This window comes from Vanessa tameamea, chromosome 14 (assembly GCF_037043105.1).
Source record: "Vanessa tameamea isolate UH-Manoa-2023 chromosome 14, ilVanTame1 primary haplotype, whole genome shotgun sequence".
Taxonomy (NCBI): domain Eukaryota; kingdom Metazoa; phylum Arthropoda; class Insecta; order Lepidoptera; family Nymphalidae; genus Vanessa; species Vanessa tameamea.
Window position 1 is genome coordinate 583,106 of NC_087322.1, and position 13,574 is coordinate 596,679.

Consider the following 13,574-nt stretch of genomic DNA (forward strand, 5'->3'; position numbering starts at 1 on the left):
TTACTGTCCGCCCATTAGGGTAGCGTGAAATTGTATTACCTTCAATGTATGGGCTATCTAAAGCTAGAAGATTTTTTTTAAATCAAGCACATCGTAAGTACCCTTTATGGCTTCACAATATAAACGAATTCGAGGAGCAGCACGCAAGAAAAATATCGGGACTTCGATCCATTTTCTGATGTGCCACAGTACAGCGTGGTGTATAGAATTGAACAAAACCTGTAATAGTTATTCAATAATTATGTATAATATATAATATGTTACACATTTATGTCGCACAATTATGACAATTGTCTTGTTCAAAAAAGAACATACAAGTAACCGTGGAGATAAGATACTCTGAATAAAAAAAATAATCCTGTTGTTTTTTTGTTAGAAATTATCACATACGAAGAGCGCGTCACTTATTGTGTATCGATGACACCATGCTAGGAGCATTTGGAGGACGGGCTAATGACCTCCAGATTGTAAGCGGTCACCACTGCTAATAGACATTAGTGCTGTCAGAAATATTAACCATACCTAACATCACCAATGCGAAAACAACCTTGGGACTTAAGGTGTTATGTCCTGTGCCTGTTGTTACGCTGGTTCAGTCACCCTTCAAGCCGGAACACAACAATACTAAGTATTGCTGCTTGGCGGTAGAATATATGATGTGGGTGGTACCTACCCAGGCGGGCTTGCACAAAACCCTACTACCAGCAAAGGTATACCAGCGAAATCTCACAATAACCTTCTAAAAGGCCTTGGCCTAACGAGATCTGCATGGAGTTCTTTTAGAACGTACATCCAATTCTTCGCTAACAGGTTGTTTGCAAATTTTACTGTAGAGGAAGGGCAGTACGAGCGGTGAGCATGCTCACCACTATTCGCAATACAAAGGGTGCCTAGCCGCACCCGCGCGGTAAATCAATGAAATGCTGAGAAGTTACGTTCTATAACAGCCGTCTGCTGGCGGTTTTGCTTATGTATACTGATTGTTATGGCAATCGGTTGAACGGCACAGAAGTTGATGTAATGTAACGCTTTTGTAAGCGGGTACAACAAAGTAGACAGCACAAATATCGTCTAACACGATAAAATAAATATATTCTATTACGCTTTGAAGGTGATAGTGTCGAAGTCTATTAATTTTATAATTTCGTAATATTTTTTTATATATAGGATTTAAATAATGCTTTCGTTGATCAATAGCTGTTTTCAAAGTTTGTTAATCTTAATCAAAACAAATACAACGAAGAGTCACTAATAGCGTTTCGGTAAATATGTTTATACAAAGTTATTTGATTTTGATTAAATCCAGACAATCTCAAACGTAATGAGTTTGCTTCGATCGTTAAATTATAAATACTTCGCTGTTTCATTATTAAACTATTGTTGTGTGTAATTGTTATAATACATAATAAAGTTACAACGCTATTAAAGAATATTTGTTTTAAAACAATTTATCCCTATATATTATACAAATCTTCTGAACGTGTGTTTGTAACTGAACTCCTAAAATCGCCAGGATGATCTCGATTGAACCCGAATTATTATTAATCGATCAACAGACGGACGTAGTCGGGGCGTGCCGCTAGTGTCTTTATAATTTCTTCAATCTATTTTTTACCAAAATTAAAAAATGACTGAATTTGGAATTGGTCTGTATATGTTTTTATCCGCGATGTTTTGATGTTTATATTACCTGCTATTCAGTCTTGCTCTAAGATGCCCATCTGAATCGTCATCGGTACTGTAAAATGTTAAACTTTTATTTCTAGCGTTTTTTATTCAATTCAATATGTGTCAAAGGACCGAAGGTAGGAATCGACATAGAGTAGTATGTAATATTAATCATATTATATAGTGAGGAAAAGGTCTGACCCAGCAATTAACACCACATCACTCACCGGCCGACCTTCTTTAGTGCTACCCAAGACTTTGAAATATTTATTGATTATTAAGACGGCGTTGACAGTATATCATTTTATAGACCTGTTTACTCGCCATGACGTGTGCCTAATTAATTTACATTTTAGTAATATGTGTTATTATTATGTGAATCTGTTTTTTTACACTTACTGTCATAAAGATAAGTCCTCGACTTACAACATCGCTATGTTTTGAACAAATTGTCACGGAGAGCAGCAGCGAATACGCAATGGAGCAGCGAGCTCAGGCTTCTATTATTATTAAGATCACATGAATTAGTTATGATTTTGGTATTAGTATACCGTAAGGGTCTAGGAAGAGGGAGGGATTTTATTGTAAAGCGCCTCATGCCTCATTAGCCCAATGTCGAGTCAGGGCCGAGTGCCATGTCAAGAATCAAAGTACAAAAACGACACTTACACACAACAAATGTTTCTACTCATATCGAATAATGTATTCAGACCGTTGAAGTTTTAAAAACAAAATAAGTTAAACCTTAGAATACAGAAAAAATCAAAGCTTAAGATTTAATAGGTTGTATTATTGTTTCCATCACATGTACAGCCAATTAGTTTTTCCTCTGACTGACGATTCCAACACGCGTTTGGCTTGCACAGAGCCCAATCAGTGATAAAATGAATTCATAGAGTTCAAATAAGATACATGAATGAGCTCAAAGTTTAGTTTTACAATGAAACCGCATACCACTGCAGTATCCGGTTTGAGAGCACGGAGCATACGAGCACGTCTCAGTACTAAATAAGAGATGAGATCTTACAATAGATTCTACATCTATTTACCAGGAATGTATAAGCGAAGTATATAATACAATGATCGAACTCTAATTCTATCTTCGAAGGTAATCTATACCTGTGTCGGAATCATTTGTTCTAACCATTGAACCGATCATTACGTCAATGATTGAGATGGCCCAGTGGAATAGAACGCATGGATAAGCCTTGAGGAGGGGATATCATTGTCCAACAGTGCAATATATAAAAAATATATATAAAAGTAAATCACAAAACCTGTTATATATGTTTCATTACAGATTGCTTTTATGGACAGTTAAAATAATTAACATTTGTTTCAGTGGGAAAACCTTTTAGTGATAAAAAATACTAACAAATACCAACATACAAGTTTTTCCATTTACAGCCCCAGTAAATAATATATTTACATTTCGATGCTACTAACTAAATTATAAATAATCAAAATGGCAGCGGTAATAGTGAGAAATACGTACAAAACTTTCCTCTTCCGAAGAGCTAAAAGTAATTTAACTTGATAAAAGTACTATTTGCTAAACCTAGTGTGTTTTGCCGTGCCGCGTGCCCCTAATAAAACATTCAGTTATTCGCATTGTTAACTTTTAGTTTTGATATTATTTAGGGCTATTTCACAAATTACAAAAGTTTTAAACGATACATTTAGGAATGAATAGAAAAATGTTAAAACGCTTCGTTTTACAAAGTACTTACTCTAAGAAATATGACTTATTGATACCTTCGTGCTATGTAATAGCTTTATCGATCAAAAAATAATATACTTCTTTAAGTAGGCATTTGCATTTTTCAATGGACATTTTATGAGCTAAATTAATAATTGTTAAGCTACATACGTAATGTATCTTTTTAAGACAATCATTATGTACAATTAAATATATATATCCTGCATCAAAATCACAAATCGCTAACTCTCGTATTGTAGAGGATAACATCTTATTGATATGTTATAAAAAACATATTTTTATTAAAATTAATTAGCCTTATATATATGAACGCTAGATATGTAACTATGTACATAAATTATAATTTAAATAGTGCAAACTAATGCCAGAACATTACATCAAAATATATTCATGGCTTATTAAAGAGAATCGGCAACTACCAGATGAAATAGTGTCTCGACAATTGCTCTCTTTCATTCATCAGTAGTTAGATATTTGAAAGAAGAAGACAAAGCATTCTTTGTCTATACAACCTCTTCAAAGTTTACTAGAAAGGGTATTTTATTTTTAATATGAATTCTCAGTCAGTCATTCCGTTCAAAAAAAAATATAAATATTTGACTAGTCTCTCTACCAGTCCCAGTCAATCTCTTAATTTGGTATTTTTTAAGCCCTAGAATATATCTGGTGTTACAATACTTACTATTAATGTTACCAACTCGGTTGTTTACTTCTTTGTCAAGAAAATGTTCAAGTACCTTTAATAAAATACTGTAGTATATCCTGAATTAACCCTTTTATTGCGGACCTTTCCTACCTGATACCTCGTGTAAACCCAAGTGTGGCACCGTCAAGGTCTGTAAAGCACAAACTTTGTGTAAAACCTTTGCTCATAATAAATCGTAGTCTTAGTTTACTTTTTGTATCTCTATTCGGTTCTGTATTTTTCTTAATCGACTAATATCATCACGTTATAAAATAACATAAGCATTTTTTTTTCAACTTATATACCTAAACGTTCTTCTTGAATCAAGCTGTTCAGTTCGTTCCAAATATCGTCATAGTTTCTGAGCACATAGTTATTATAGCACGAAAAAACTAACACAGAGACGTGGCCGGCGAAATTTATTCATAGAATGTAATGATTAACAATGTTGGAATTAAATTTACTTGTACAAGATTCATTCTGTTACTTCTAAGGTACCTTATAACTAACAGAATGAATCTGTTCGGAAATACTTCGAGATAAAACAAATAGTAAGTCGGACTTTGTCGGTTATTACGTTGAATTTCACTGACTGGAAACTTTAAAGAGTAAACGAAGCAACAGCCCGTAAACAACCCACTGCTGAGCAAATGAAGAACTCTCCTAGATGAAGGTTAGTAACTTAGTGGGGAAGTTAGCCGATGTAAACACCGTACTTTCTAAATATTATGGCAGATTCGCTACATGCAAAGTTTCCTCAAGAAATGTTTTCCTTCACCACGACCACTTTATTATATTTGATCGCATGTACTTTATTACGATCATAATAGCTCATGTGATCTAGGAACTCAAAAATTTCGACTAAAAAAACGTTGAAAATATAAAATCCTCAAAAAGTAATTATTTTTAAGAACAGAACACGCTTCACACCTCGTTAAACTGACACGGTTATATTACCGTTGAGTAAAACTTGGTCTACTACGCTATTATCTGTTTGTCCAAGAACACGAATGTTAGTTACAAACTAACAGTAAAATAATCAAGTGAATTATTTCAGAATTGATAAAATGAAGAATTATCGCATTTTGAAAGGCCTGTGTAAGAAGATATTTCTTATCGGCACAGGAAATTTTTGGTACGAGGATGACGTAATAGGGGACGATAACAGTATTTCTTATAAAATGTTGAAATATATTTTATTTTCCATTTACGGATTTATGACATTGTTAGAGATAATGGCCGCTTTAATTGGAGACTTTCCCGAGGACGAGAAAAGCGATTCGGTTACATTTGCAGTCAGCCATACAATTGTAATGATTAAGATATTCTCAGTATTATCGAATAAGGAATTGGTGAAGAAGCTGATCAGTGATCTTATAAAGGTTTGCGAAGTACACGAGGATGAAATTATTATGAAAGAAAAATACAGAATTATAAAGATAAACGTTACGGCTTACTTCGTAGTAGTTTATGGTTCAGCTGCGTGCTTTGTATTTGAAGGACTGAGGAAGGTTTTTGAAGGTAATTAGAACGAAGTTACATTAATATAAAACACTTAAAAATACTTAGAAAGCTAATCCAATACAAGCGAATGAGATAATAACGCTCTACTTTATTATTTAAATAAAACACATTTTGCAGGATCTCATTTTGTGACGATTGTGACGTATTATCCGCATTTTGAAGATAATTCGATGTTAGCGACGTTCGTCCGAGTCTTTATGACAATCGTCCTTTTTATCTTGATGTTAACGATGATCATGTCAGTTGATGGCTTCACGGTAGTTATTCTGATCATATTTAAGTATAAATTCATAACATTAAGGAATTATTTCGAAAAATTGAGCGATGGTTTTGAAAAAGCGCTTAAAAAGGAAAATTCCACGATTGCGGCAGACAAATTGACGAAAGGCCTTATCGAAGGCATAAAGATGCATAAAGAACTTTTAAGGTAATGAATATAAAATACTATGCGTCAATTTAATCTATACTAATATTATAAAGAGGTATAAATTGATCGCTTGTAGGTAGGAGGTAATCTCAGAAACTAATCCAATTTAAAAAAAAAATCACCAATCGTTTGTTTGTTTGAACGCGCTAAAGAATGTCCCAGTCAGATATGAAAAAATATATTGCGTTAGCTAGAGTATTTATGCAGAAACTATTTTTATAACATAGCTGAAGGGATATATGGGGCACCTGATGGTAAGTGGTCACCACATTAGCGCCGTAAGAATTTTGAAACATTCCTTACATCGCCAATGCACCACTTACTTTGTGCCGGTGAACACAATAATACTAAATGTTGTAGCTCGTCTGTAAGGTAACATACGATAAGCGGGTGGTACTCACTCCGAACGAAATCGTACCACCGAGTAATTTTTATAAAATATATACCATAACACTACGACCGACTACGACCCGTGGGTGCGGAACCGTAACGTTTAACGTGAGAAGCCGCGCGGAGACGCGAGTCATATAACATATTGCGTCACTTAGCCGCTTGATGTATTGACCTAATTATCCTAATACGACTATTTAATCAGATTACGCAACAATGCCATCTTCTTAATAAAGTTACTCAGTAACGTCACATTAATTGTTGCGTTACATGACAATCCCTAGAGGTTTCGCTGTTTTACGATTAATTCTTAATTGCGTAGAAAGACTGACAAACTCTGGACAATGCTAATTGTGTTACTTATGACATCATTTGACAACTGATGTGTAATTTAATATCATTTATATACTAAAAACATCTTCGAAACGTACTGCATCTTCGGTTAGTTTTATATACATTGGTTTTGTAGTTTTCATATTGAGATATAATAATCGTGTCCGTACATATATCTAGATGAAGATACTTGACGGTAGGTCTTAGTGCATGCCCGTCTGGGTAGATACCACACACTCATCTGATATCACGGTTTGAAGGATGAAAGAGCCAACGTAACTGCACGCACAAGGAATATAACAACTCAGTTCCCAAGGTTGGTGGCGCATGTGCTGCAAGGATTGGTTAATATCTCTTACAGCGCTAATGTCAAAAGGCGATTGTCACCTCTTACCATCAGGTGGTTCAGTTGACCATCCGTCTAGCTATTACATAAAAAAGAAAATGAATAGATTTAACACAACTAAAAACGACTTCGTATTATTAAAATGTTTTATTTCTTTTGGTTGAAATTTTAGACTCTCAAAGGAAATCGACAAGGCATTTGGCACAGTTATGGCTTTGCAACTGTGTCAGAGTTCAGGATCTGCTGTCTCACTGCTTCTGCAGATAGCTGTAAGATATTTTATAAAATAATTTATCCTGGTAGCTCATGACCGTGGTCTTGTTAGACTTTTAAACGACATCAAAAAGGAGGTTATAAGTTTGACGCGTATTTTTCTTATTTTATAAATGGGTCCGCTTAACATCAGGTGACCCATTTGCTCACCCGCCTCTTAAATCATAAAAAATATGCTCATCTATTAATCGAATACGACTTGACCGATTTGGATTATTCGAACATTAATACCTACACAAGTATTTCTTTTGTCCCGTCGTTCGGGCACTTTCTTACTTTTAATATTAGTAATACTATCCTTACCGGCCGAAACATCGAGAATGTTTGAATGGAGATAATAGGTAATGTTATTTAAAAAATTTGAATGCTTCAAACCCGAGACAGAAACCGTAAGAAAAGGAATTAACATTTTTTAGAAACAGCCTTAGCGAATGACAAATAAAATGAAATAAAAAGAAACTGGTGTAGTTAGTGTCTCAGAATATTCTTAGAAACCGAATTGTAGAGAGACGCATAAAGTTGAAGAATTCAATTATTTCTTTTTCAGCTTTCAGATCAGCTAACATTTGTCGCGGGAATGAAGATATGTTTTTTCGTCGTCGCCCTATTTTTCTTATTGGGACTTTTTCTTTGTAATGCAGGAGAAATTACTTATCAGGTACACCTGTTCGATAACATTTTTTTATTATACGTTTTCTGTGTAAATATGATTGATTTAATATATTTATTTGTGCCAAATTACTTGGTGACTAGAACATGTGAATCTTGACCTTAGACGGCGTGGTCCAACTCAGGCGAGCAGCATTTAATTCATTCCTGTGTGCAAATCTTTATGATTAATTTCGAGTTCTGCGGTAACTATTCTGAAGAAACCTACTGTCCTCTGATAAAATCTATCACGTCTTTATACCGACACGCATTTTGCTTACTTTTTACAAATTTTTGAAGTATTACCATATGTATTATTTTATTTTTGAAGTCGTTTTCAAATATACATTATGAATTTGCTCGCTAAACTGCCGATTAACCGCCAAATCAATCGAAATAGACAACGAACCCTTATTTATGTTTATTTTATTACTAGCTGAATCCGCAGCTTTACACGCGTGAAATTTATCAAACTTTACCTGTACAATGCAACCGTCGACCCTCATTTTACCGCCTCGGGGGTAAAATTGGGTGAAATAGAAAAAGTAGCCTGGGAATCAAACTAAATTCATACCAAATTTAACTCTAAATCGGTTCAAGCGTGAAGAAGCATCAGAGAGATACTTTCCCATTTGTAATATGAGCATAGATTTTAAATGTGAATATTTAAATTTGTGAATTGTATTATAAGTGGCGAATAAAGAAGAAATTACAATCATTATTCATCAATAATGATTATTTTATTGTAATTAATTATTTACATGGAATCAAAAACTATTTTTAATTACGCCGAAGTAATAGAACTCAAGCGCGTACAATAATAATATAACGGCTATTTGACAATGCGAAAAATAAAGTGTCAATTAATGTAATCAATATATATTATGAGTTTAAAAATGGTTATTTATCAACGAAAGTTGAAAATAATAATTTATTTATTCAAAATTCCATAAATAAAAATGCATATTTTTAAATGATTGTCACGTGACACAAAACGCTCCTGATTGGTCGGGCTTATGATGACGTCACTTGCTTATTAACCTCGTTTGCCTACTGGAAAGTGGCTTATATGTGCCACAGATTACAATACAAGCAAGTGACGTCACCGAACCCTTTGCAGCGCCATATCGTCAAAGTAGCGTTTTCGCTCGCTATTTAAATATGGAATTTTCAATTTGATATTTTTCAGCAAATGTGTACTAGAATTAAAAAACACAACTTTTATTGGGTTCCTTAACCTCTATTAAATAATATAAAATGCATTTTAAAAACCAGTCAAATATCCTATTACACGGCACTTGTAAATTGTCAAAAGGCGTCTTTGCTGTCATCTTCCATCTTCTATTGCGGCTGGCACTTGTGTCCGTCGCAGTTCCCGCAGCAACGCAACCTCGGAATACTCGTGCTCCTAGCGTCCGCACAAGCTCAGCGACCACAGGTCATGAAGGCTTTCAAAATGCTAGAGCTAACATATGGGACATTTCTCTTGGTAAGACATTGTTATAAACTTTTCGTCTCGTGAAATTGCCCATTTTTTTATATTTACTTAAGTTATATAATAATTTATTTTACTTTTCCAGGTCATCAGAGGAACTTACTCAGTATTTGCTTTGTTTTATGCACAAAATCAATAAATAATTCAAATTAAAAATGTACAACCTTATTGCACGCTGCAGGTAAAGGATTTTCAATCCGGTAATGGAGTAACTAAGCTAACACGAATAAACTCATTTTAATTAATAGATTACCCTGACTATTTATTTGTTAAAATATAAAAAAATCCTTAGAAACTACTCCTACTTTTACTCGTGTTAAGATCTATGTATTTTCGCAATAAGCTTTATATCATATAAAATGGTATTTTTTTAACAATATGTCAATTTTCTACTTATTTAGAACAATCTTTAATTTAAGTTACATTTCTTTCTTATTCGTCTTTCGACAATGTTTCATTTTTTCGAAAGTCGTAAATAAGTAAGGTTCAATCATGTTCATAGAAATGTATTTTGATAAGAATTATATTATTTTTAAATAAGATGATTATGAATATATAATGACTTTAAACAGTGCTCTCTCGTGTAGAACATCAGTTTAGTGGAATTAACTTACTCTTAAAATACAATGTGCTGGCAAACAGATTCACCGAGTTCTAGTCGATCCGTGTTCGCCTCTCTTAATTGGATAAATATCGATAAAAACTCCCTAGTGCCAACTGGCCTTCTCAAATGCTTTAGCTGACTTTTACAGACGCCTACACACCTACTTAAAAATACGTCGAGTGTTTTTCAATGGACCCTTATTCAGGCCAATATAATCTATATCTAAACTAATACTATTAACGCGAAAATAACTCTGTCTGTCAGTTGCTCTTTCACAGACAAACTACTGAATCGAATTTGATAAAATTTGGTATAAAACAACATTGAATTCCAAGGACGTAGGCTATTTTTTTATGCTAACGCCTGACGACCAACCCGTAAAAAGTGAACGAAACCGCGCGCGGCAACTAGTTATTTACATTTATATCAAATCACTGAGAAAGTATTATTTCAATTTATTTAATAACAAATTGATAGATTACAGGTACTCGCATATCGTTGCGAGAGTCATAATACCATCAGGTGGCCCATTTGCTCATCCACGTACCGATATCATAAAAAAATAAAATATATAAATAATTTCAACGTATCGTCTTTTCATTTGATTAAGTAAAATATGTATTTTAAAATTATATACTGTAAATTAAAGTTAAATATATTAATATGATATAATTAATAAACAAATTTTTAACATAGTTGTTTTTAGATGTCAAATCAAGTTGCTCTTGGTCAGAGATGATCATCTGTAACCAGTTAGCGAAACCTGCGTTTACAGACTAAATGCTGGTGAACAACAAACCGGCGACGTTAGCGCTCCAACCCGCATCAAATAATTATTATCAATGAAATCAAAGATGCCTCTCACATACATTTTTAGTAAATTCTAAGGATACATCTTTACTAATATTATAAATGCGAAAGGAATAGTCTGTCTGTCTGTCTGTCGGTGCTCTTTTACGGTCGAATCACGTACGAAGCAAGCTCGAAGTCCGAGGAAGGACTCGACTTTTCATACCTAACAGCTAACGACGAATGCCTTAAACGGAAACGACAACTAGAAATCTATATATGAATGAGCAAAACACCACTGACTCATCACGAGATCTCCGAAACTATAGTCACCATCGACTAAGCAGTTAGTCCCTTCTCCCCTTAGACGCTCACTAGTTCGAAATTTCAACCGAAAGGGGGAATAATTTTAGTAAGGAGGAGTAAAAAAGGACAACTAGTAAATAGTTATTTTAGTAGGGCTTCGTGCAAGCCCGCCTGGGTCAGTACAAACCGCTCATCAAGCCAAACCTCTAAGCCTATAGTAAAACTTATTACTGTCGTGTTGCCGTGCAAAGTTGGGGGTGACAAGTGTGCAAATGTCGATAGGTAAAGACCACTTTATCATCAGATGGCCCATTTGATAATCTGAAGCACATTCATTTACGAACCTGTCTGATACATAATAAATATTTTTATGTTATAAAAATGCGTGTACATATTGGTTTCGTAAGATACACATTACCTTTTTTTATCAATAAAGTATCTAAGCTCGTAAACATGTAACACAGGTCACGCACAGACTTAAGTATATGAATGAGATCTTCGATCCCGATAACTCACAACAGCTTATCGGGTAAGGATTTCTGTACCACATGCAAATGCTGAATATTTCAATGATACGCATTGCGTGTTAGCGATAGGTTACTTCATGAATAAATGATGTTTTAACCTAAGAGGTATGATGTACGCGAAGAGAATGATTTCATTTCGTATAAGATACAGAACCCAAAGGGGTTAGGGTCTGGGAATACGAAATTATATTCTTATTGAAGGAATGTTGCCCTAACATTTAAATATACTAGAGAGGAGATCGACTTAATTTTATATAATATGTTCTATATTGGCAAATTGTAAATGCCTACACCATCAAATTTTATTCTGCAAATGTATTAACGCAAAACTGTATCCATACTCATTTTTATAAAAAATAAACTTTTGTTTGTTTGTATCAAATAAAATCAAAATATACTTTATTTAAGTAGGCTTTTACAGACACTTTTGAATCGTCATTTAACAAACTATATTAAGTAAAGCTACCCCCGCTACCACTAGTCTAGAAAACTAACTCATTTTAATTAATTAAGAAATATTTTACCTAAGTTCTATACTACACATTATATTTATATCATATAATATTCTTTATAAATAAATTGACCCCGCGCGAAGGGGGGGGGGTCGCTAATTGCAAATACGTATTGTATGTTATTTGTACTGTATTACCCCCGTAGTTCTGCGAATTCGATCTGGGTGAGAAGTAGTTCTCAGTCGTAACAACTGTCCAATTATTCTATCATCAAATAGTTATACTTCGTAATGCTGGGTTTCAGTTTCAAGCATTCTAATGACAGGCACAATGGAGTTTTTATTATAGTTCCCATAGTTAGCGGCGCGTTGAATGTGGGAAGATGGTTAAGTACTTGTTTATAAATGTTATAGCATAATATATTTAAATATTCTTCTTTTGTTATTTCATTCATTGTAAATTGTTTCGAAATAAAATTAAAAATAATGAGTATTTCGGTAAGCTCTTCGAATCTTCCGTTAATGAAGTCTTGATTTCAATGAAAATGTTTCGGCTTTTAAAGTTTAAATTATTTAAGGATTCTGAGATGTTTAAATAGTCATTGGCGAAGAGGAAAATGGAATACGCGCGCTGCGTTACTGCAGATTATAACGACTTAGTAGGCATTGTATAAATTAATATTAATTATTATCAATAAATAAATTACACGCTATGATTTTTTTAAAACACACAATACAATTTCGAATTGGGAACCTTCAAGAAAAGAGCGTACTCCTTCCTCAAAGGCCGGCAACGCATCTGCAAGCCCCCCGGTGTTGCAGATGTTCATGGGCGGTGGTAGTCACTTTCCATCAGGTGAGCCTCCTGCTCGTTGGCCACCTAAAATATAAAAAAAAAACTTATTCTTTGATTAAATAGGACATTATATTTTTTATTTTATTTGATGAATAAACGTTTTATTAATTTAATACTTCATTTTTACACAACACAAAAATTAATCGTACGATTAAATAAAAGAAGAACATAATATATACATATAAATATACATATGAATATTATAAATACGGCGAGATACAATTTCCAATTTTAAACAGTATTAATTCAGATATTTTATCATTGTTGTTTTTTAATATATGGAAATATTTTGTAAATAAAAAAGAACAAATATTAAAAGTACGTTAACAACTTTCATATACCAGATATGATTATAACATATGATATGATATCTATTATTATATATTACACCTTTTAGATTATTATATAATATATGACATTTAATAATCAGTAATAAACCTGTGTATTTACAATATATTCGATTAAGGTTTCATATACATTTATGGGTTCATGTTTTGAATATTGTATTTAATTATCTGCATCGGATTGTCGG

At 33.5% G+C, this 13,574-nt stretch overlaps 1 protein-coding gene across 1 annotated transcript; it reads left to right on the forward strand.

Moving 5' to 3' along the window:
* Positions 1-5,140: 5,140 nt before the first annotated feature.
* LOC113398585 (uncharacterized) lies at positions 5,141-9,648 on the forward strand. The gene is made up of 6 exons (XM_026637386.2): positions 5,141-5,594; positions 5,715-6,024; positions 7,266-7,362; positions 7,914-8,024; positions 9,330-9,503; positions 9,595-9,648. Exons 1-6 carry the CDS (start codon positions 5,141-5,143, stop codon positions 9,646-9,648), a joined length of 1,200 nt encoding a protein of 399 aa, XP_026493171.1.
* The last annotated feature ends 3,926 nt before the right edge of the window (positions 9,649-13,574 follow it).

Coding starts and splice junctions, on each gene's coding strand:
- LOC113398585 (XM_026637386.2), top strand. CDS start 5,141: ATGAAGAATTATCGCATTTTGAAAGGCCTGTGTAAGAAGATATTTCTT. Junction 5,595..5,714: donor ACTGAGGAAGGTTTTTGAAG/GTAATTAGAACG, acceptor CACATTTTGCAG/GATCTCATTTTGTGACGATT. Junction 6,025..7,265: donor ATGCATAAAGAACTTTTAAG/GTAATGAATATA, acceptor TTGAAATTTTAG/ACTCTCAAAGGAAATCGACA.